This window comes from Pseudochaenichthys georgianus, chromosome 8, assembly GCF_902827115.2.
Source record: "Pseudochaenichthys georgianus chromosome 8, fPseGeo1.2, whole genome shotgun sequence".
Classification (NCBI taxonomy): domain Eukaryota; kingdom Metazoa; phylum Chordata; class Actinopteri; order Perciformes; family Channichthyidae; genus Pseudochaenichthys; species Pseudochaenichthys georgianus.
In genome coordinates, this window is record NC_047510.2 from 32,432,094 (window position 1) to 32,457,985 (window position 25,892).

Below are 25,892 nucleotides of genomic sequence, written 5' to 3' on the forward strand. Positions count from 1 at the left end.
ATTGCCTTTCTTGACATTTTGATATGATAACAAAATAAATAAAGAATCATGTAAATATTTATATAAACGTAAGATGTCTGAGTAAGAATGTGCACATTGTACTCACATAACGTGTATTACACTATATACTGTACAGTGGTGTGTTATTGTTATTAGATATATAATTAATTGCAGTTTAAAATGGTTTGGCTGCTGATAAGTAAGGCCTAGTGCCAGTCTTTTGACTAAAAGTGACGGATACAAGAAGCGAAATGACATGTCTGAAGTATTTATTCTCAATGAGTCATTACTTCCAAAGTGGTGAATGTCTGTGTCAAACGAGGTCCACCACTTATTTTCACGAAGACAGGGGGCGCGGTTTATTCAAATCACAAAGAAGCTTCTGATGGTTGACGTACTATCAGACCACGGCAAATACGACCTTCTCATTGGACGATGGCGACTGGTCTCATGACAACAACAGATCTCTCTCGGCCAATCAGGACCCGCTCTGGGCCACAGAGTCTGTTTGTGAATGACGTAATGAGCGTAATGCAAGATGGCGACAACTTAAACATATATCTCAGTGAACTACTTTATCGACACCGAAGTCTGCCTCTCTTGGGGTTTCTAGGGTGGTTTGAGGCTTGTTCCGGTTAATAATAAACTAGTTAATTAGATAAGGGTTTTGTAGGCGTCGCTGAGCGCCACAAAACACCCTTTTCACCCTGCTATCCTCGGGTGACAGCCGTTAGCGAGGTGCTAACAGACAGAATGGACAGCGGAGAGTACATCTCCACCATGGAGAACATGGACCCCACGTTAGCGGAATTAGGGGATGAATTTACTCTGGGAGACATCGACGGTGAGTTGCTGTGACACTGTCAACACTGTTAAATGTTGTTGTTGTTTCCTGAATGAGTGTGGGTCTGTTTCCGCTCAGTTTTAGAGATCTGACTGAGAGATGCTCACCCTGCTGAGGGGGCTGTTTATGATTTTTGCGAAAGATGCACAAGACACAATTATTAATATTAAAAGTGTTAATTACAGAACTGGTGTTTAAAAGTGATTTTAAAGATTTTTAGAAATTGCATATACTTTTGCAAAGTAGCATTTACTATATAACTGTACTTAAGTACAATTTAGCGGTATTTGTTATTTAGATAAACATGTCCATTACATACTGTTTCGTACTACTTATTCACTACAATTTGAAACCATACTTTTTACTCACTACATGTAGATAGATAGATAGATAGATAGATAGATAGATAGATAGATAGATACAAGATACTTTATTAATCCCAATTAGGGAAATTATTTTTGTTACATCGACGAATGAGGACATACATTTCTAGTTACTTCGCAAGTGGATCTTATGATGTACTATTATGAATTTAGATACCCAGCAGTATAAGTAATTCAATTTACCTCCACCAGTGCAAAATGTATATAATAAATAAATGGATCACTGATTTGAATCCAGTGGTAGGATAAATATATTACTCCAAAAATGACCAATCTGTATAGTGAGTGATGTTATACTTTAAATATATATTTTGATCCTAAAACTTTTTAACTTTAAAGAGTTGTGCTATACTTTTACTAGTAACAAAGTATTCTACATAACTTTTACTTAAGATCAGAGTACTTGTTTTCCCACTCCCACTACCTGTTGTTAGTCCAATTTGAATGTGCTTCTTTGTTATTTACTTCTATAACATTTATTCCGCACCATTGCAGATAAACATAATTTGCAAATGAAGTCTTAGGGAAGCTACAGTAATATGTCTCACATGTTATGTGACATAGCTTCAATGGTGCGTGTATTGAGTGTATTTGTGGGCAGAATGTTAATTTGTGGTGTGGGTATTGGTTATTCACCAGGAGGGTGTGTTTGTGGGAAGTAGAGGAAGACAACAAAACTTGCTCATCAAGCTTGACAGTTTTATTGTGAGTCATAAAACAAACCATGTAGATTATTATCTTTTAGGTATCATAACTTCCACGTCAAGATGTTCTACTTTTAGAATTTAAAAAGGGAACCACGTAGATCTGTATCACTTCAACTTGTTTACTTCCTTGTCTGCTTTTCGTAGATTTCGAGGTAGAAAAAGGTTCCCTAGCATCTTTTTAAATCTGCAGAACGAATGAGCTGGTGGGACCACACCTCTGTAAAGACCCTGCTCTCTGTATGCAGGGAGCAAACGGCATCCGATCTCTCTCGTATCAAAACAAGTGTCATCGCTTGGCACACACTGAAAGGACAGGGATTTTGGTGAAACGCAGGCCTGTGCAGAGTCACCAGATTCCCACTAGGGTGGGGTTTAACTCGATGCCAAGTCCTCACCAGCCGCACTGCTGGAGCGATGTTTGTGTCAGTCAGCGAGACCGACTGAGCTTCAGTTCAACACAATGAGAATAAGTCAAACGGCAGCTAGCGTAATGCATAACGTGAAAGCGTGACTAATACTCCACATTTCAACTTTATTTGCTTCCTTTATTCTCAAAGTTTTGACTTTATTTTTTACGTTTTCAACTTCAAATGTAATGGGGACGGTTTGTCTTCATTCTCAGTTTTCAACTTCAGCTATTTCAACTACTGTTAAATTGCAAACAAATAGTATCAGGGTTCGTACGGGTGCTTGAAATCCTTGAAAATTTGACGTGGTGTTTTCAAGGTTGGGAAAGTGCTTGAATTTGACTTTGGAAAAATCTCTTCCTGCATGTCTGCTGGTGTTGATTCTCTGTCCCCCCCCCCCCCCCCCCCCACAGTTATGTAATCCCTCTTAATCGTTGTGTTCAGACAGGAATGTGCAGATTGAGTGAGACAGAAATGACAACTGAGGCTTCAACAAAGACACACTTTAGTTTTTGTATTCACTCAGTTTGGCCCGCGGCTAATCGATACATGCAGTTTTCCCACCAGGCAGGAAGTGCGGCACACTGCAGAACATTTGTAACCCGTGTTACTGAAATTGAAGGCACCATCATCCATATTTAAAAGCGTCGCAGCCTCTTTAGGGCAGTCTGCAGGGACTTGAGTTGGGAACCCAAAGGTCACCGGTTCAAGTCCCGATCATACAGACAGGTAGCTGGAGAGGTGCCAGCTTTTCTCCAGACCCCGCTCAGGTTCCCTTTAACAAGGCACCGAACCCCAACTGCTCCGGCAGCCCCTCGCTCTCACACCTCTCCATTTAATGCAAGTAAGGGCTGCAGAATTACCCAAAAAAACACATTTTGAAATAGAGATATGAACCACGATATGAAGTGTCAGTACTCTCATTATTATTGAAAAATACATTAAAGGGCTCTATTATACTTGTTTGGGGTTTCCCTTTCTATATACAATGTCATGTGATGATGCACATGGGTCTGCAAAGGCTATAATCAATAAAAAACCGTGTGAAGTTTGTATAATTTCAAAAATGTCAATTAGTTGTGCAACCCTTAATGCAGTTTGTGGAAATGTTATCTAACGGTAAACACAAAGTGAACTATTATTTTTTAAATCAAGTATTTCCTCTTCTTTTAATCTAAACTAGACAGTGCTATGTCTTAACGTTGCCCTTCCAGTGAGCCATGTGCGTCTCACAGACTGTAAGGTCAGGCCCCTCCGAGGGCTCGGCCAACTGACCCTAGACTCGTGTCACATTCCTCCTCTCCCAATTATGTTCTTAGCAACTGCAGCTCCTGTTATATAAGGTCTGTTCCTGCTGCTTGCTGCCTAGGAAACCGTCCCTTTGATGGACGTACCCTTTGTGTGAGCTTGTTTGTCTCGGGGGCTCAGAGCTGCTTTGTCCTGAATGTCATCAACAGTCTGCCCCCCCCCCCCCAGGGAGCTGTACATGTGCCTGGTGTCTGCTCAGTACATTGTGTATGCATGTATACGAGACATGTGATGACTGGCTGCTAAAAGACCTGAGCAGAGAGGCAACAAATGTTCCTGCAGCGTTTTGTATCTGATTCTGCGTCTGCATTTAAACAAGGCTGTGGCTTAAAGGATCAGTTTGCATATGTTTAACCTTCACGTTTAATGTTCTAGTTTAGCCTTCATGAATACTGGACTGGTTATGTTCTAAATCAAGGAAGTGCTGTCATTGTTTTTAACCTTTTGGCCAGTGAAGTCAAATATGGCGTCACGAGAAGGAAAAAGTAACTAATAGCGATTTTTTTTGATTAATATTGCAAGTGCACTGGTAACAGCATCGTGGTGCATTGTGGGACATGTAGTTGATGGTGGTACTACTCTAAATTGGCGTAGAAGTATGTGATAACCAAATAACATCTTTGCAAAGCCTTGGATTTGACACGTATGCTTTCGTCTAGTCCCCAGTAGCCTACCATTGGAGGAGCAAACATCTTCTATACGTACTAGTGACCGTTGATCGGATCACCTTTTACAGTCTTGACATGCAAACAGCTATATGCACACAGATAAGAACACCTTTTATAGTTTTAGCAATGCAGAGAGGACAGACAGACAGGCAGGCAGACAGAGACACACACACAGACACACACAGACAGACAGACAGACAGACAGACAGACAGACAGACAGACAGACAGACAGAGACACACACACACAGACAGACAGACAGACAGACAGACAGGAAGCTGCTGTTGCTGAAAGAGATAAGAAGTCTGGGTGTTGTAATATTTGCGAGGAAGTTAATTGATGTACTTTCTTCTAACTTTGTACACCTGCTCTGATATCCGATCCCGTTTGTGTTTGTCGAGCGTAATGAGATTAAATATAACTTCACTAAAGGATTGATTTATCCTCCGCTTCCTGTTAAGCTTGTGTCGCTGCGCCATGATCGATATTGTGTAGCGTTAATGAAGTATGGTATTCGAGAGCCACTCCTTGCATGTAATGAATGCAATGACGAATGAAGTCGGGCATTATGATGACAGTAGTGACTGGAATTCATTTCTACGAGGAAAAACGCATTGTTACTTTTAGTCTTTGAAATTAAACGGAGCAGCTTGGATCTCTTGGTGTGGATGCAAAGTGCCATACATAATATATATATATATATATATATATAATATCTCTGTAATACATTTTCCATTTGTTAATAATTATAATAATAACAGTAGAGTTGTGCTTAATGATATCCAGTGGTGGAAGAAGTACATTTTATACATCGTTTATACATTTATTTTATACATATTTACATCACTATGCCACACTTGCACTTTTATTGGCTAGCGCTCCAACACATTGTACGTAATAGGCTAAGGGGCGGGACATCTCTAAGCTGGTTGACCAATCACAACAGAGCCGTCCAGCTAACCAATCAGAGCAGACTGGGCTCTGGTTTCAGACAGAGTGTGAAAAGAGGTGCTGCAGCACAGGCAGCATGAGAAAAATAAAGAGCTTTTTGAACATTAAAGCATGGAGACATATAGAGACACTAAATACTGATATACACCTGAACATCAGCAGGAGAGGACTCTTTAAAGTAGAGACACTACATACTGATACACACCTGAACATCAGCAGGAGAGGACTCTTTAAAGTAGAGACACTACATACTGATATACACCTGAACATCAGCAGGAGAGGACTCTTTAAAGTAGAGACACTACATACTGATATACACCTGAACATCAGCAGGAGAGGACTCTTTAAAGTAGAGACACTACATACTGATATGCACCTGAACATCAGCAGGAGAGGACTCTTTAAAGTAGAGACACTACATACTGATATACACCTGAACATCAGCAGGAGAGGACTCTTTAAAGTAGAGACACTACATACTGATATACACCTGAACATCAGCAGGAGAGGACTCTTTAAAGTAGAGACACTACATACTGATATACACCTGAACATCAGCAGGAGAGAACTCTTTAAAGTAGATACACCTCAACATCAGCAGGAGAGGACTCTTTAAAGTAGAGACACTACATACTGATATACACCTGAACATCAGCAGGAGAGGACTCTTTAAAGTAGAGACACTACATACTGATATACACCTGAACATCAGCAGGAGAGGACTCTTTAAAGTAGAGACACTACATACTGATATACACCTGAAAATCAGCAGGAGAGGACTCTTTAAAGTAGAGACACTACATACTGATATACACCTGAACATCAGCAGGAGAGGACTCTTTAAAGTAGAGACACTACATACTGATATACACCTGAACATCAGCTGGAGAGGACTCTTTAAAGTAGAGACACTACATACTGATATACACCTGAACATTAGCAGGAGAGGACTCTTTAAAGTAGAGACACTACACACTGATATACACCTGAACATCAGCAGGAGAGGACTCTTTAAAGTAGAGACACTACATACTGATATACACCTGAACATCAGCAGGAGAGGACTCTTTAAAGTAGAGACACTACATACTGATATACACCTGAACATCAGCAGGAGAGGACTCTTTAAAGTAGAGACACTACATACTGATATACACCTGAACATCAGCAGGAGAGGACTCTTTAAAGTAGAGACACTACATACTGATATACACCTGAACATCAGCAGGAGAGGACTCTTTAAAGTAGAGACACTACATACTGATATACACCTGAACATCAGCAGGAGAGGACTCTTTAAAGTAGAGACACTATACTGATATACACCTGAACATCAGCAGGAGAGGACTCTTTAAAGTAGAGACACTACGTACTGATATACACCTGAACATCAGCAGGAGAGGACTCTTTAAAGTAGAGACACTACATACTGATATACACCTGAACATCAGCAGGAGAGGACTCTTTAAAGTAGATACACCTCAACATTAGCAGGAGAGGACTCTTTAAAGTAGAGACACTACATACTGATATACACCTGAACATCAGCAGGAGAGGACTCTTTAAAGTAGAGACACTACATACTGATATACACCTGAACATCAGCAGGAGAGGACTCTTTAAAGTAGAGACACTACACACTGATATACACCTGAACATCAGCAGGAGAGGACTCTTTAAAGTAGAGACACTACATACTGATATACACCTGAACATCAGCAGGAGAGGACTCTTTAAAGTAGAGACACTACATACTGATATACACCTGAACATCAGCAGGAGAGGACTCTTTAAAGTAGAGACACTACATACTGATATACACCTGAACATCAGCAGGAGAGGACTCTTTAAAGTAGAGACACTACACACTGATATACACCTGAACATCAGCAGGAGAGGACTCTTTAAAGTAGAGACACTAGCATAGAGTGATAATACTCAATTCAAGTACCTCAAAATGGCCTTTAAGTAAACAGGTATGGTACATAATAACATTTACTCCATTACGTTCCACAACAGGTGATTTCCTGGCCTGTACTTGTCTCACTCGGCTCTACAGTGAGACTTAAGTTCAAGGCTGCAGGCTGTGTTTGTTGACTCTGATGTCTGAACACAGATATCAGTGATCAGAGAGGGACGCTTCCACAGCATGGACCCTGTAACGGAAGGTCTTGGAGGTCCAAAGTCCTGAAGGACCATCAGAAACGTGGCGGCGGAACAGGAATAGACCACAGACCACTTCTTTATCTTTCTTTGGCAACATGCTTTTGTCTTATAGCTGTGAAGTCATTCAAGTGAAAAAATACTTGGTAACACACAATAGTGATGGGGATGGATTGCTTTTTTTATTCATCATAGTATACATAGTTTTATACTGTAATAGTGGTATATATTTCATTACTTTTTTGCTCTGTTTCATCACATTACAAGTCAGTTAACTGGTGTTTTTATCCAAATTGGCTTACATACACTTCCTACTGCAGCGTTTTGGTGTTAAGTTAACTAACCCAAAGACACAATGGGGCGTTTCCACTGCAGGCCTCGCTCGGTATGGCTAGGCCTTGTTAGGACAGGCTCACTTTATGCTGCGTTTCCATTACAGTTTAGTAGCTGGGGCAGTAACTATAGTAACGCAGTGTAGGCGGAGCCGTGACGTCATCTTCAATGAGAACCACAGAAGAACAACACAGCCGTTAGCTGTTAGCACTCAAGCTCACAGCTCCTCATATCTGTTCAGAAACTAGACAAAAGTTAAACAAGTACAAACCACAGACTGTCTGTGTCATGGCGAATACAGTCGCTGGTTTATTTATGTCTGTATAGGCCGTTGTTGTGTGTGTCGGAGCATATACTGCGTTAGCTTAGCCAAGCTCCATTAGACAACACGCATTTTAAAAGGTGTTTCTCTGCCGTCTGTCTGCAGACTTGTCAAAGCATTAATTCATGGTTTTTACTAACCGGTATCAGTATGTTGTTACTTCGGCATCATTTTGAAACGTGTATTTTAATTAAATCACGGTCAAATATGTTCATCTTGTTGTAGTTGTAGCCCCCTTGCCAGCGATTCTCTCTCTAGTTTAGCATACTCAGCCCGACTCAGCCTGGTTGTTGGCCCGGAAAGAACCTCGATTTTATGGGGCCAGAAAACTGTGAAATAGTACCCGCTAGCCGGAACTACGCCAAGTGGAAACGCAACAAAAAACGGGCCGGGCACGCTTAAAGCGAGCTCCGCTCCGGTAAATATTAAAATAGCATTAAAGGTGCCCAAATTAAGTATTCCTCGACAAAACAAGAGACGGGTTGTCCACCTGTACAGGTATCTTCCTCATAAAACATCTGCAAAAACCAGATGAATTCATATTAATAAGGAGGGGATTTGTTGTAATGTGAGTCTGATTAACGTTTTGTGTCCACTGTATGTGAGGAACATTTAGTGGATGCTATTAGGTGGTGTTAGACATGGTGTCCTCCATTGTTTAACACCAGCAGAGCATTCATCCTTATAGTGGCTTGCATCCATCAGGTTATCTAAGTGTCCTCTTTACCCAGCTGCCTTTGTCTCTCTGGGCCATCAGTCAAACTACTACCCACCTTTTCAAGGCTATCAGTTTGAAGGCCTTTTGCTTTCTGCACAATCTCCTGTCTGGTTTACGGCCAGAACAGTAGCTTCTCTTTGTGTTTGCGTGAGCCAATTCAAGGCCAGTGCCTGAAATGCTTAAATCTTATCTGCTAGCAATAAAAAACCTTTACACATCTGAGGCCAGATCCACCTTAGGACGACCTTACCAGCATATTAAGTTACAATTGAACCGTTTTCAAGGCCACTTGGCAGAGCAATATATAGATTATTACTTTCCAGTTCTGTGATACTGGGAGGAGCTGAGGCCTGACCTTAAGGGAAGTGAAGCAATATGTCGATCTGCAGGTTTCTCCACATTTCCACATTCTGCTTTCAGACACAACAACACTGTACATCTCAAATCCAATGTGTCTTTTATTATTGCAATTATATTTCTTGGTATTTAATCATTTGAAATTGTTTAATGAATACTACAATCATTTTTGCTTAGGTATAAATAGGGCTGAACAATTAATCAAAGTTTTATCACAATATGAACTAGTTAAATGGGAGGTGTAGGAGGTGTAGGAGGCGGATGAGCATAGGCGGAGTTTAACATTTTTTCACAGTCCCAACTATTGCGTGGGGTGCTACGGATACAGTAGCAATAAAGCCAGCGCTCACCGCACTGAGTATGACTTTTCCACATACGAACACAACTCGTCCCGTCATGACGCCTCATGCCCGCCGTACACACACACTCATATGGAAGGGGCGGTCTCTCCCCCCAACAACATGCATTACATAACTGTAAAACGTATCATAACTGTGTACATCTTATACTTATTTGATAACTACTATATCCCTTGGTTACTTGAACACGCTACAATATTATTAACCAGTGTCCACTCCTACCTTAGACGCCTTTTTTTACGTTAATAATAATAGATTTAATTTGTTAGCGCTTTTACAGGTGCTCAAAGACGCTTTACAGATATAGTGAAGAGAAAAGAAAGGAACAACAAATAAATATATGGTTAAAGTCAAATAATGCAAAAACAATCACACATTAAAAGCCAGATTGAAGAGGTGAGTGTGTTGAAGGAGGTGAGGTCAGTGCCGTCCCTGATGGGTTGGGGGAGTGAGTTCCAGAGGGAGGGGGCAGCGACGGAGAAGGCTCTGTCCCCCCAGGTCCGGTGCTTGGTGCGGGTGGGGATGGATAGGAGGTTGGCTTCTGATGAGCGGAGGCATCGGGAAGGGGAGTGGTGGTGCAGCAGGTCTGTGAGGTAGGGGGAAGGGGTGTGGTGGTGCAGCAGGTCTGTGAGGTAGGGGGAAGGGGTGTGGTGGTGCAGCAGGTCTGTGAGGTAGGGGGAAGGGGGTGGTGGTGCAGCAGGTCTGTGAGGTAGGGGGAAGGGGGTGGTGGTGCAGCAGGTCTGTGAGGTAGGGGGAAGGGGTGTGGTGGTGCAGCAGGTCTGTGAGGTAGGGGAAGGGGTGTGGTGGTGCAGCAGGTCTGTGAGGTAGGGGGAAGGGGTGTGGTGGTGCAGCAGGTCTGTGAGGTAGGGGAAGGGGTGTGGTGGTGCAGCAGGTCTGTGAGGTAGGGGGAAGGGGTGTGGTGGTGCAGCAGGTCTGTGAGGTAGGGGGAAGGGGTGTGGTGGTGCAGCAGGTCTGTGAGGCAGGGGGAAGGGGTGTGGTGGTGCAGCAGGTCTGTGAGGTAGGGGGAAGGGGTGTGGTGGTGCAGCAGGTCTGTGAGGAAGGGGTGTGGTGGTGCAGCAGGTCTGTGAGGTAGGGGGAAGGGGTGTGGTGGTGCAGCAGGTCTGTGAGGTAGGGGGGTGTGGTGGTGCAGCAGGTCTGTGAGGTAGGGGTGTGGTGGTGCAGCAGGTCTGTGAGGTAGGGGGAAGGGGTGTGGTGGTGCAGCAGGTCTGTGAGGTAGGGGGAAGGGGTGTGGTGGTGCAGCAGGTCTGTGAGGTAGGGGGTGTGGTGGTGCAGCAGGTCTGTGAGGTAGGGGGTGTGGTGGTGCAGCAGGTCTGTGAGGTAGGGGGAAGGGGTGTGGTGGTGCAGCAGGTCTGTGAGGTAGGGGGGGGGCTGGTTGTTGAGGGCTTTGTGAGTAATCAGGAGGACTTTGAAGTCGATTCTTTGACGGACGGGGAGCCAGTGGAGGTTCTGGAGGACGGGAGTGATGTGGTCTCGGGAGCGGGTGTGGGTGAGGAGGCGGGCAGCAGAGTTCTGGATATGTTGGAGTTTATTGAGGAGGTTGGATGGTATGCCGTAGTAGAGGATGCTATTGCAGTAGTCGAGTCGTGAAGTGATGAATCAGGTTTCAGCAGCAGAGGAGGAGAGTGATGGCGGAGACGGGCCATGTTTTTGAGGTGGAAAAAGGCGGTCCTGGTGATGTGATTTATGTGGTGGTTGAATTTGAGCTGACTGTCGAAGATGACTCCGAGGTTGCGGGTGTGAGGGGGGGGAGATAGTCAATGGTTGTCAATGGCTGTCAATGGTGAAGTTGAAATTCTGGATGTCTTTGATACGGGATGGGGGGCGTTCAGGTGACAGCTGTGCGGTTATGTCGTCCTCAATGTGAAGAACCGAAGTGAGGAAAATCTTGTTCCTCCCATCGTTGACCGTAGCCAGTTCCGAATCCTCCTCATTGCAGAAAAACTTCTCTCAGAGGTGGCAGATCCGATGGGCAGAGTCAGGGCCAACCGAAGCATCTTGTATAGATTTGGATAGCTGTCCTTAGCCCCCCCTGCCCCCCCGCAAAATCGGCACATAAAGAAACCAACGGCCTGATTCAAATCTGGGTCTGCCGCAGTGAGCTCCAGTACATTGAAACCATTTTCTTTTATAAATAATCACCGCCAATAAAACTGCCAAAACAGTTCAGAAAAAGACTTCCCAGTACTGTTATGTCGACAGAAGAATAAACTCTATATAATATAGTTGTATTACAAACATGCCTATTTGAATTGTAATGGTATTGAACTATAAATGATTCTCTGTAATTTACCTTTTTTCATGTTTCAAACCATTAAATGAATGTCAGAGTTGTCCCAAAAGTTTGATTCCTCAATCAATTCCAGACCAATTGTAATGTTGTTCTTCTTCTCCTCAGAGATGCTGCAGTTCGTCAGCAACCAGGTGGGGGATTTCCCCGATCTGTTTGAGGATCAGATGGCCTCAGCAGGCTCAGGACAGAGTGGGGGGGCCAACACGGCCCCACGACCTGCCGTCCAAACCCCCCAAACCCCTCCAACTCCACAGACTCCTCAGATTCAACAGACTCCCTCCCCTGTGGTCTACCAGACCTCCACAGTTGGCCTCGCCCCCTCCCAGACTCTCTCTCCTCAGTATCTCCCCCTCACCCCTCCCCTCACCCCCGTACAGGCCCCCTCCCCCCCCAGCGTCCCCTCTGTGCAGGTACAGGTGACCCGCACCCCCCCTCTCCTCCAGCCAAGGCCTCAGATGGTTCAGCCCATCCAGCCTCAGCCCCTACAGACAGCGCAGCCCACCATCCAGGTAACAACTGTCAGTACTCTCATTTTTTTCATTCATTCATGTATTTGTTTTAATGAATTGTTTTCCTTGAATTATTTAAGTTTTCTGGTTTTATTGAATTATTCAGTTATTTGTTTTTATTCATCAATGCATTTAGTTATTTTTCATTCATTAATTAATTTGTTTTTATTATTTGTATCTTTTATTTATTCAAGCTTTCTTTTCTTTTTATTATTTATTTATCTATTTATTTTTTCACTCATTTATTCGTTATTATTATTTTATTATATCGTTTTTATTATATATTCATTCTCTCTGTGGAATCAAGCTCAATAATAATATATAAAAACAGAAAGTGTGAATATGTTTGTACACTTGCTGAAACTGACAGTTAAAAAAGGACATGCGTTAGAACTCAGGCAAACTGCTAGTTATTCCCCAAGGGTGCGTTAGTTTTACGCACTGTTATGTGGCGTTTCGGATCAATGCGTGGGTTTATATAAAGTGCTGCTGTGATGGATCAGTGCTGTAGTTATGAGTCAGCCCGTCTCTCCAGCTGTGATGTGACTGTCTGTCGTGGAGACGGTGTGTTGTTCTTTGTCGTTGTGCCCTCCGCACTAAAAAGGCTTCTGCTGACGGGAGGAACACGCCGAGTTCTGACACCAGTCAAATATACTATCCTGCAGGCTTAGAAACCGCCTCAGCAGAACTGCAGTCAGCCTGACTAATAAAGTGTATCGCCCCTTTCAGGCACAAAGTACGCTTTACTTAGGCATGAACACTCGGAGCAAGTGCAACGAAACAAGACAAGTCATTAATTTGTAATGCTATTTCTGAAATATGTTGGACTGTTTATTTCTTGTGTCTTAGTTTCTCTCATTGCCTTGTGTTTTTGATGCTGCTGCAACGCAAACATTTCCCAAATTAGGGAATCTAAAATGGAAGAAAGTTTAAAATCAACATTGGAAATACATTGAAATGTTTAAATGACCTGAGATTACAATCTGCAGCGATATAAATCCAGATGAACTTCCTTGTATTGCAGCCAAACTGAATAACTTCTGATATGAAATTGCATCTTGACATGAATTGTTTGTTGTACTTGAATGCAGATGCACACCCAGGGGATCCAGATGCAGACGCAGAGCTTCCCGGTGCACACGCTGGTTCAGACCCACAGCCAGACGCCGCTGCCCATCCAGACCCAAGCTCAAACCGTGATGATCGCCTCCAACGGCGGGCAGTCGCGCTTCATCCAGAGCCCCGTCATCTGCCACCAGAGCCATAACACTAGTTTCCAAGGTGACAAAGAAGGAGATGAGGAGGAGGGTGGTGAACCGACACAATAGTTTCCAGGAAGGGGTTAAAGTTAGGGTTCATAAAGAAGTGCAGGGTTGACGTGTTTTTGTAGACGGACCGAGGAGATGGCACCCTCTACTTGGGGAAAGCACCGCTGTATCACCGTACCTGTGTATACCAGACGGCCTTTTGTCATCGCCACGTTCACTCCACTTTATGGGAGATAAAAACAGAAGATCCCGTAGATGTCAATTTGACGATGACATCTTATGAGAAATGTCGTCAATGTGACCAATCTACTCATAAATTAGGACTAAGACTTTATAGTAAAAGCATTTTGACTGGATGGATTTTATTTTGAATTGAACAGTATTTCCTCTCTCTCTCTTTTGATTCCAAACCATTTTTCCATCTGTGTCTTAAAGTCCCATATGTTCTGATGTAAAAACAAATTGCTGCCTAGTAAGCCGGTTCGACTCCCGAGCCGGCTGAATATTTCAGGCGATGTCCTCCCCCCTCTATCTCCCCCTTTCACTCTCAGACCTCCAAAAAAGGCCCTCTGGCCCCAAAACGTCCTTAAAAAAAATTGCTTTGACATCTTTAGGGTCTTCTGCTTTGTATCCCTCAGAAGGGGACATCCTGGCGATGAACCGATGCCAGTCTGGTCTGTATGGTAGGCATTACGGTAAGAGTGTAAGAACTGAGTGCAAACAATAAAAGCCACCTTCCATAAATCAGTCAGTGTGACAGTTATAAATAAACAATAAATGTATAAGAAAAATAGTTTTCAATTATGTGAATAATGAAGAAATCTTATGTATAAAAAAAGACATTTCCCAATCTGACTTCAAAATGACAGTTAACCGATAAGTTCACTATAACTATCATGCTGGTATGATGATAAACATCATAGTGTTAAATCAAACCGTTTTGTTATTTTGGTGAAGATACGGAGAGACACATGTTACGCAATGATATGTTTTTTCTTAGAATCTGCAGAGTATTTTTGAATGATCTATAATCTATTTTCCCATTCTCAGTCCTCCAACCACAGATGCAGAGCATAATGACATCACCACAGCTCCAACCAATGACCATTCAGCACCAGCGCGTCCTGACGCCCACCTGTCAGACCATCCAGACGCTCTCCGCTACGCCCACCACAGTGCACGCCATGCAGCAGCTCCCTGTGAGTATCACCACTGCATTTAGAGTCAGTGTTCACCTTCAGGAAATGAGGCAATATGGTGTGTTTTTTGCTGATATTTGGTAATAAAAGATAAATATTTCTAACTTTCTTACCCTTGTTAGTGCAAAAGATATCTCATACACAAATCATGTTTGCTGTGTAGAGGCCCAGGAGATCTTAGTACCAATGTTTTGACCTTTTAAACATCTTGTATACAAATATAAATACCTTGCATTTGCACTTCGTCATTCCAACGTATTGCATACAGACGGATGAGCGAGGCAGTGAATCCACACGATATTCATATAATGAGCGCTTTGAGCACCAGGAAAAGCGCTATATAAATAACATGTATTATTATTATCATGTTTTTAAAGCACTAAATGGGCTGGCTGTGGCCTATATAGCAGAACTGCTCCAGCGCTTTAACCAGCTGCTGCTGGTAGCGCCCAAGACCAGGCTCAAACCCCGAGGGCACCTTCGCAGCAGCTGGCCCCAGGCTCTGGAGCACTCTGCCCCTCCACGTGAGGTCGGCCCAGACCCTAGGGCTTTTAAATCAACACTAAAAACTCACTTCTTCTCCCTGGCCGTCAGAGCGGAGCACGACTCCTGACTTTTCCCTGTGTTCTGGTTTTTTATATTTCTGTTGTAAATTATTGTCTTTTATTGTGATTGTAGATTGCATTCACAGCACTTTGGCTCGACCAAAAATCGCTTTTAAATGTGCTATATAAATAAAACTGGATTTGATTTGATAATACTCCTCAATAAAATCCTTTATTGGATAAATATTGTGACTAATTTCTTATTTAGTAAGTAGCCGTGTAGTCAGCGGGATAATGTGCATCGAGCCGGTCAAAGTCAACTTTATTGTGTGCACAGACGGAGAGATCGAAATACCGTTTCCCACAATCCCGAATACAAATATACAAATATATATAAAAAATATGTATATCAATATGTTTATCCTTTATATACACATGTACACATTAAGACATAAATAAAAGCACAACAATCAATATATACAAAATAACAGTCACTTCAATAAGTTTGGGAAATGTACATTAGTGCACGATTGTCCATAGCAGCGTAAAAAGTGTGTGAGTGTGTGTGGGGAGTTAAAGTCCAGTGGGGGCAGGGGGGGGTCACCCACATTATGCCTGACTTTATCATTGTACCATGATTTCCATGTGTTCCCCTCAGGTTCTGATGCAGCAGCCTCAGATCCTGAAGACGGACTCTCTGGTTCTGACGACACTGAAACCAGACGGCACGCAGGTTCTGTCGACCATGCAGAGCCCGGGGATAACAACCCTGACCACGCCCATGCAGAACACCGCTCTGCAAGTCCCGGTACACCGTCACAGCATTCAAGTTTGATATTATTAGCAAAGGTGGAAGAGGTACTGGATCCTCAACGAAGCCAAAAGTAGAAACACTTAACGCTCCAATATGCAGTTTGATCACTGTCTGTATATTTTTGACCCAGCAGATTTGATCACATTTTCAGAAGACGCATTATAAATTCATAAAAGACCCAAAGTTCATTTAGTGCTCCAATCACTCTATCACAGGAAAATAAGAGTTGTAGGAATTATTGAAAAGTCAAGACTGTCGTGAAATACATGTTCTTTACAAGTGTATGTAAACTTTTGACGACAAATGTCCTGAATTCAAAATGTTACTTAAGTAGAAGTGCAGAGGTATATTTAGCTAAAAGTACTCATTATGACTAATTGGTCTTTTTTTACAGGACTATATTACTATAGAATTTATGTGTAAAAAGTAGGCAGTAACTTTGTGTTAAAAGTGCAAAAAGCTTGATATATGCCCAGGGGCGGCTGGTGCTGTAGGCTAGGGAAGGCTTCCCAAATATTTGTGTCACTGCATCCTGGTAAAATATAATGTATAATGTTTGTGTCTTTGACATTAGCGCTGCTATGCAGCCACCTGAGCCCTGCACTACGAAGCCAGTTCAAACCCTGGATATGTTTGAGTTATCTAAACTAACCCTAACAAACGAGATCTCGACGCTGGTTAATATCAACTCCGTAAATCAAGCCAGGGCTTCTCTCACCAGCTGAGAGCGCCTTCACGTGAAAGGGGCGGGGTTAGCTACATTTGACCAATCACAAACAGGGACAAGTGTACTGACAGCGCAGCGTCATTCTTCATTAATGAAAAGTAAACTAATATTAGACAGATATAGAACTTTAAAGTTCATATTTGTCTAATATTAGTCATCCATGACTTAAACATATAATCCAGGATACAAGCCACCTGCAAGGTGAATACGAACAACTGGTTACAAAATAAATAAACTACCGAGTGTTTGAAAGCGTAACAGTTTTATGATATCACTGCTAAGACACGAGTGGATCTGACTTTAATTACATTTGAGTTGAGTGTTTTATCAACCTAATGTGTTGCTTAAAATAATACTTCTGCATACCGTAGGTGACACTGAGTGTTGCACGGCCAGATGCGGCTCAGCTGACTCAGATAAGGAGATAATAGGCTATGATATTATATGATCGATGATCTGATGGAATGTGACAGTTTAAACTGTATTTCCTTTCTCCTGTAATATGACTTGATAGATTTAAACTCCGCACACTGAGCTCTGATTGGTCAGCAGGCGGTGCTTTCACTGAGTTGATCTCTTGTCTATAGACGCCGGGGGCGGGCAGCGTCAGGTAAAAGAAAGTTATTTAGCCTTCCCAAACCTGAGCCTCACGCCGCCTCTGGATATGCCTCTGAAATGCGGTGGGGTAGAAGTATAGAGGAGCATACAATAGAAACAGACAAAGTGCAATGATGTTATTCCGTACAGTACTTTGTGTACTTGCGTCCCATCAGTGATATTCGGGGGTTGAAAACACGGTTTCCGTCCCACACTGAAAACTAACGTGCCGCTCGTGATTCCCCCAGACGCTGATGAGCAGCAACATCCTGACCACCGTCCCCGTCATGATGAGCGGAGACAAGCTGCCAATCAAACAGCAACACGCCCACAGCAACACGGGAGCCAGAACCATGATGGATCAGAGCCAGATGATGGGGGGGATGATCGGCCCGGGGGGTGTGGTGAAGGAGGGGGAGAGGAGGACGACTCACAACATCATCGAGAAGAGGTACCGCTCCTCCATCAACGACAAGATCCTGGAGCTCAGGGACCTTGTCATGGGAAACGATGCCAAGGTGGGTCTCCTGAAGGTCAGCTATGAAGCTTTTACACATCTTTATACATCAGCATGTGTCCCCTCCTCTACATCAACATGTGTCCCCTCCTCTACATCAGCATGTGTCCCCTCCTCTACATCAGCATGTGTCCCCTCCTCTACATCAACATGTGTCCCCTCCTCTACATCAGCATGTGTCCCCTCCTCTTACATCAGCATGTGTCCCCTCCTCTACATCAACATGTGTCCCCTCCTCTTCATCAACATGTGTCCCCTCTTCTCCATGTCTCTTCTACATCAACATGTGTCCCCTCTTCTACATCAACATGTGTCCCCTCTTCCTCATGTCTCTTCTACATCACCATGTGTCCCCTCTTCTTCATGTCTCTTCTACATCAACATGTGTCCCCTCTTCTACATCAACATGTGTCCCCTCTTCTCCATGTCTCTTCTACATCAACATGTGTCCCCTCTTCTTCACGTCTCTTCTACATCAACATGTGTCCCCTCTTCTTCATGTCTCTTCTACATCAACATGTGTCCCCTCTTCTTCATCAACATGTGTCCCCTCCTCTTCATGTCTCTTCTACATCAACATGTGTCCCCTCTTCTTCATGTCTCTTCTACATCAACATGTGTCCCCTCTTCTTCATGTCTCTTCTACATCAACATGTGTCCCCTCTTCTTCATGTCTCTTCTACATCAACATGTGTCCCCTCTTCTTCATGTCTCTTCTACATCAACATGTGTCCCCTCTTCTTCATGTCTCTTCTACATCAACATGTGTCCCCTCTTCTCCATGTCTCTTCTACATCAACATGTGTCCCCTCTTCTTCATGTCTCTTCTACATCAACATGTGTCCCCTCTTCTTCATGTCTCTTCTACATCAACATGTGTCCCCTCTTCTTCATGTCTCTTCTACATCAACATGTGTCCCCTCTTCTTCATGTCTCTTCTACATCAACATGTGTCCCCTCTTCTTCATGTCTCTTCTACATCAACATGTGTCCCCTCTGTGGAAAGAGACTCTGAAAGTTTCAGGAACAAAGATTTTCTCTCTTTTTGATCCATTTCTATAAAAACCTGTCTGAAAATGAGCTGATCAGATTTTGGCCACTTCATGATGTCATAACGATGTTTTGGCTTCTGTAACCATTAGCCAATCAGCAACCAAGGTAACCCCCCCCCCCCCCCCTCCTTATTTTCATCTAAAGTAACAGACAGAGAATCAGCACTTTGGAAACAGGGCTGAAACAGAGGGGATTATGGGTAATGCTGCAATGATCTGTTTGGTGTTTCAGCCAATCAGAAACAGGCTCTGGATATATCTGAGACCTGTCATATATTGATGAATAACAGTATAACAGGGGACCTTTAGAACCAGTACTGTGGCATTTAAAGGCCTTTCATCATTATTACATTTAATAAATACATCAAGCAAATGTAACATTAATTGTTTTAGTGTTTATTAAATGTGTAAAATAATCCACTGAATTCTCCAATTAATCCCAGCATCCTGTTGTGCCCTTTTCCCCAGATGCACAAATCAGGAGTGCTGAAGAAGGCCATCGACTACATCAGATACCTGCAGTCGTCCAATCAGAAGCTGCGGCAGGAGAACATGGCGCTAAAGATGGGCAACCAGAAAAACAGTGAGTGATTTACAAAGTGAATGTTTAGAAGTGGAGTGTGATCTGTAGGGATGTCTCTGAGTCTCTCTCTCTCTCTCTCTCTCTCTCTCTCTCTCTCTCTCTCTCTCTCTCAGAAACAGTGATTCGCTCGGAAGATGTGGAGATGAAGGAGGAGATCGTGATGATGTCTCCTCCGGCCTCGGACTCTGGTTCTGGTTCTCCTTCCCAGTTCTCTCCCTACTGTGTGGACTCAGAGCCCGGCAGCCCCCTGCTGGACCACGACCAGGTGACACACCTTAGCTTTCGAGTGGTGGTAGAACAACATCTCGCTTGTGTCTCTCAAACTAGGATACCAAATGGCTTTAATGAAGTGTCCGTGGAAACACAGACAGAATACCTTTTTAAGTTATTTCCAAATTGGCAGTACCCTCCTTGTATTGATCTGAATCTTGACGTTAAAATAACTGTCATGTTAGCTGTAATAGTAGCCAAAGAGTGACCAGTGCTATAATACAAATACAAAAAAGAATAATAGATAATTAAAACTAATAATAAAAAAAATTAGAAAATGTGAAGTAAAATAAACAAGAGGGGGAAAAAAGAAAAATATTATTATTATAAAATACAGTATTTATTACAAATATTCTATTTATTTAATAATATGTTTATTTCGTATAGCACCTTTCACAGAAATAGATTTCACAAAGTGCTTCACAAGAAAGAACAAAAGTTAAACTTAAGACCACAGAAACATTACATTTAATTAATTAAATGTCACTTGTTAGACGCTTTTATCCAAAGCGACTTGCATACATTCAAACATGAATACAATAACCACATGAGGCAGACATGTAAGGTCGACATAAAAACAAAACGCAGACCACGTGGAGCCCCGAGAGGAACACACAACAGCAGAACACATCACACACATCTCAAGTGTAAAAAAAAGCCAGTCATTTGAAAGTATAATGACTCGTTATCGTTCACCTGTTCTTTCCCAGTTGAAGAGTGAGCCAGACTCTCCCTCCTCGGTGGGAGTGATGGACGGCTCTCGCCTCCTCCTCTGCGCTCTCACCTTCTTCTGCCTCTCTCTGAACCCTCTGCCCTCCATGTTGGGCTCCGAGGCCTCGGGCAGCCCCGGCCTCTCTCCGGGCCACGGGCCGTCCAGAACGCTCGTCTGGTGGTTCCCCAGTCCCACTCAGGACTTTGGTGAGTAGTCGGTGGTCCGGTCGTTTGTTTCAAGGTTCATGGCAACATCTAAGACGTGTTGGAACATGTGCAATGTCATATTCAATATTAACCACAGAAAATATAACCATTTAGATCAGAAGTGGTCTTTTTACTTTCCTCCTCCGGGCTTCCGTGTACTTGTTTATACATGTCGAGCTTTAAAGGTCACCTATTGTGCAAAATCCACTTTCTCACGTCTTTCATACACGTGTCCCCTCTTCTTCATGTCTCTTCTACATCAACATGTGTCCCCTCTTCTTCATGTCTCTTCTACATCAACATGTGTCCCCTCTTCTTCATGTCTCTTCTACATCAACACGTGTCCCCTCTTCTTCATGTCTCTTCTACATCAACATGTGTCCCCTCTTCTTCATGTCTCTTCTACATCAACATGTGTCCCCTCTTCTTCATGTCTCTTCTACATCAACACGTGTCCCCTCTTCTTCATGTCTCTTCTACATCAACATGTGTCCCCTCTTCTTCATGTCTCTTCTACATCAACACGTGTCCCCTCTTCTTCATGTCTCTTCTACATCAACATGTACCCCCTCTTCTTCATGTCTCTTCTACATCAACATGTGTCCCCTCTTCTTCCTGTCTCTTCTACATCAACATGTGTCCCCTCTTCTTCATGTCTCTTCTACATCAACATGTGTCCCCTCTTCTCATGTCTCTTCTACATCAACATGTGTCCCCTCTTCTTCATGTCTCTTCTACATCAACATGTGTCCCCTCTTCTTCATGTCTCTTCTACATCAACACGTGTCCCCTCTTCTCCGTGTCTCTTCTACATCAACATGTGTCCCCTCTTCTTCATGTCTCTTCTACATCAACATGTGTCCCCTCTTCCTTCATGTCTCTTCTACATCAACATGTGTCCCCTCTTCTCCATGTCTCTTCTACATCAACATGTGTCCCCTCTTCTTCATGTCTCTTCTACATCAACATGTGTCCCCTCTCCTTCATGTCTCTTCTACATCAACATGTGTCCCCTCTTCTTCATGTCTCTTCTACATCAACATGTGTCCCCTCTTCTTCATGTCTCTTCGACATCAACATGTGTCCCCTCTTCTTCATGTCTCTTCTACATCAACATGTGTCCCCTCTTCTCCATGTCTCTTCTACATCAACATGTGTCCCCTCTTCTTCATGTCTCTTCTACATCAACATGTGTCCCCTCTCCTTCATGTCTCTTCTACATCAACATGTGTCCCCTCTTCTCCATGTCTCTTCTACATCAACATGTGTCCCCTCTCCTTCATGTCTCTTCTACATCAACATGTGTCCCCTCTTCTTCATGTCTCTTCTACATCAACATGTGTCCCCTCTTCTTCATGTCTCTTCTACATCAACATGTGTCCCCTCTCCTTCATGTCTCTTCTACATCAACATGTGTCCCCTCTTCCTCATGTCTCTTCTACATCAACATGTGTCCCCTCTGTTTAAAGAGACTCTGAAAGTTTCAGGGACAAAGATTCTCTCTCTTTTTGATCCATTTCTATAACAACCTGTCTGAAAGTGAGCTGATCAGTGTGAGGGAAGCTTCTGCAGCAATGGAGAGTCAGGACTCCGAGAGGCACGAGGAGAGTTGGAGCTTCGATGTCAAACACTGGTAGTTTATCACAAGCATCAGCTGGAGACTTCACATCACAAGTCACAGCAGCCCGAGGTTCTGACGGCCCGGCGGGTTGCCACATCAAATCTGCCCAGCCGCTCTCTCGATAGACCTTTGAACTAGTTCACAGAGAGTTCATCCACATGTTGGGGGACGGTGCGTAAACACCTGGGCACACTGGAGATATCCCCGACATCTGGAGATACTGAATCACTTGCCTGACTCTTAGGCTCTGTGACCGAGAGTTCTTTAAAGGAGATGACAGAGTCAGGGTTGGTTATTAACGTCAACAGGCGAAAAGTTAAATATCTGAGGAGTAAGGAATCAATTATCCTCTGACAATCAGATTTTGGCCACTTTGTGATGTCATAACGATGTGTTGTCTTGAGTAACCATTAGCCAATCAGCAACCAGGGTAACCCCCCCCCCCCCCCCCTTATCACCTGAATCTCCTCTAGAGCTCCATTGAGTTCTTTGTAACCAAATGTCTCTCAGAGGGGCGTGGGGAGGGGCTCCTTATTTTCATCTAAAGTAACAGACAGAGAATCAGCACTTTGGAAACAGGGCTGAAACAGAGGGGATTATGGGTAATGCTGCAATGATCTGTTTTGTGTTTGGAGCCAAACACTTCAGAGACATGTTTGTATATAACTGACACCTATAATATATAGATGAAAAACAGTGTAATAAGGGACCCTTTAATGGTGAGAATGCCAGGCAAGTTCTTTTTAAAATCTGAGGAATTAAAAATGGAAATTACTTGAATTTATAAGTCAGAATTTTATATTTTAAACATGTGTAGTATGTGCCTTTTTTTCAGCTGTTCTTAAGTCATAAACACAGTAAATATAACAATTTAAATCAGACTTGATAACGTTTTTTCTTTCTCTCAGGGTTTCCGTAAACTTGTCTTTATCGTTTGAGCTTTCATTCAGTTTTTTCTGTATCATAAACAGTCGTTGGAAATCCATTATCGTATATCGTCAATCTATATCGATCCTATAAGTCTGGATTTGAATCTGTGACCCAGCACTTGGTTGTGATGTCTTCTAAAATGTAAAATGACCGTAACCCCTTCTCTTCTCATCCTCCAGGATCCTGGCTGCGCTGCCTGTTGCCGTGGGTGATGGTGTGGGTGCTGAGTGGGGTGGGGGCGGTGTGGGGGTGTGTGAGGGTGCTCTATCTGTGGGAGCCCGTCACACCGCTGCACTCCCCCAAATCTGTGTCCTTCTGGAGGCATCGCAAACAAGCAGACCTGCATCTCAAAAGGGTGAGGACAGACCAGTCATGTGTCCAGAGCTGTCCTTCGTTATATTGGGACAAAACCCCATCATAACCTTTCTGTAATATATATGCATGAATATAACATTCATATATATATTGCAGCCTACTCACTGTAGTGCTCTGAATAACCTGTCCCCATCATTTGTGTCCACTTTAATTGTCTTCTCCATGACGGTAGGTTTGTGTTTGTATCATGTTCTGTTGCTTTTACCTCTTAGAATATTTAACAACGTGTACGGTGTCCTCCTTGGGTGTCATGAAAGGCGCCTTAAATAAAATGTATTATCATTATTATTATTAATCGGGTCGTAATTCAATAGATCCCCAGGGTAGGTAGGTAGCTGTCTAGAAAATGCAAAACAACCACCTCCAGCTGGACGAGTTTTATTTCCAACATCCTCATTATAATCCCGTTGCTGCAAACATTTTTGTAGTATTACCCTCCGGTTTACCTTCCAAGCTTGTGGGCCTGGAAAGCCTCTCTGATCACTCACTGTCTTTTGTTCTGTAATACATTACGGTTATTTGGGAATTGTGTCCCAATCATTTAAATATATTTCTTACCCCGGCTTTAAAGAAACCAAGAAAACAAATGGCCAGCCTATTAAAATGTATTTTAACCTGGCATAAGAGTTTTGTGTTCAGTTAACTTTCTCAAGAGGTAGCATTTCCAAATATAGGGAATAATGATCACGACTCAGATGTCATGCGGCAGGCTGAGAATTTGGGATGTTTTTAATATTTTGTATCCAGTTTTTGACGTGTTTTGAAGAATCATATTTGAAGATTTCTCACTTCACCCAGTTTGCTTTGATTGTCACCGTCTTGAAGTCTAAGTTTAGCGCCTTCATTGGTTTATTTTAAGCATTTGTTCAAATATGTGCCATCGGATGTAATGACCTTCATCGCCCGCCTGCCTGTCAGCCTGCTCTGGATACTGATCAGCTTTCGGTTTTCCCTTCTGGTTTGAAGGCCATAGATTCACGAGGGAAGTCTTAACACAGGTCTAAAGGTCAAAGATGGGCTCGGGTAGTAAAACAGGAAACTGTGTTGTCTGGGGATTCAAAATGGATGAAAGAGAAGGATGAAAGGAATATTAAAAGGTTAGAAAACTGTCAAAATAACTATAATTTCACGGGAAGACCAGGGGTAGAGGAAGTGAGAATTTGGTTTGGGGTTTGTCAAATATCTGGAGCAATACCAGAAACCTGCAGGTCCGCTGCAACTCTCACTACTTTTAAATCCAGGCTCAAGACTTTTTTTTGCCGCTGCTTTTAGTTGAACTATTCACATCTTGCACTGTAACTTTTATTCATGTTCCTGTGATATTCATGTTTTATTATCTTTGCTTTTTAATGTGTTTAATGCTCTTAATGTCTTTCATTTGTCGAAAGCACTTTGAATTGCCTTGTGTTGAAAGGTGCTGTATAAATAAACTCGCCTCCTCTCCTGCAGGGAGATTACACGGCAGCGATGGGGAGTTTAGAAACCTGCCTCTCCGTGTTGACTCGAGCCCTTCCCTCTTCCAACCTGGACCTGGTGTGCTCGCTCAGCTGGAACGTGGTCCGCTACGTCCTGCACCGCCCGATTCCTCTGGGCTGGCTGGTCCGTCAGGTGGGGGGGAAACATGAGGGCGAGGAGGCGAGGACCAGTGCGAAGGACGCTGCGCTGGTTTACCACCAGCTGAGTCAGCTGCAACTCACAGGTGAGGGGGGAGGAGAGGGTGAGGGGAGAGGGTGAGGGGAGGGAGAAGGGGGAGGAGAGGGTGAGGAGAGGGAGAGAGGGGGAGGTGAGGGTGAGGGAGAGGAGAGGGAGAGGGGGGATGAAGACACAAGGGATTAATCACTTAATATTATCTTTTTTGTTTTTGTGACAGTTGCTCCATTTTAGAATTAAATACAAATATGTATTGTATATAAATAATAATAATGTGCAATTATATTGAATACACATATAGAAAAACATGAAAGTAAAGTAAAATTGTTTAAATTAGATTTGCAATAAATAATAGTAACTACCTTTTTAAAGGGGACCTATCATGCAAAATGCACATGTTGATGTCTTTTCTACATCAACATGTGCCCCCGGTGTGTCGTCGGGGAACTCACGCAGCGTCAGCAAATAAAACCCTCTCTCTTTTCCT

The 25,892-nt window shown here is 43.2% G+C and overlaps 1 protein-coding gene across 6 annotated transcripts in view; it reads left to right on the forward strand.

The window, feature by feature from the left end:
• Positions 1-524: 524 nt before the first annotated feature.
• Positions 525-25,892, forward strand: part of LOC117450890 (sterol regulatory element-binding protein 2-like) — a 45,401-nt gene continuing 20,033 nt past the window's right edge. The window contains exons 1-12 of one of the 6 annotated variants that reach the window (XM_034088906.2): positions 525-844; positions 11,936-12,348; positions 13,431-13,620; positions 14,246-14,302; positions 14,658-14,806; positions 16,010-16,159; positions 17,738-18,022; positions 19,527-19,641; positions 19,755-19,906; positions 20,622-20,829; positions 23,560-23,735; positions 25,205-25,454. In XM_034088906.2, coding sequence (XP_033944797.2) covers positions 754-844; positions 11,936-12,348; positions 13,431-13,620; positions 14,246-14,302; positions 14,658-14,806; positions 16,010-16,159; positions 17,738-18,022; positions 19,527-19,641; positions 19,755-19,906; positions 20,622-20,829; positions 23,560-23,735; positions 25,205-25,454 — 2,236 coding nt within the window. In that variant the 5' untranslated portion in view covers positions 525-753. The remainder of the gene's footprint in view (positions 845-11,935; positions 12,349-13,430; positions 13,621-14,245; positions 14,303-14,657; positions 14,807-16,009; positions 16,160-17,737; positions 18,023-19,526; positions 19,642-19,754; positions 19,907-20,621; positions 20,830-23,559; positions 23,736-25,204; positions 25,455-25,892) is intronic. The other 5 variants (XM_071204116.1, XM_071204115.1, XM_071204117.1 and 2 more) reach the window with 5 other exon arrangements.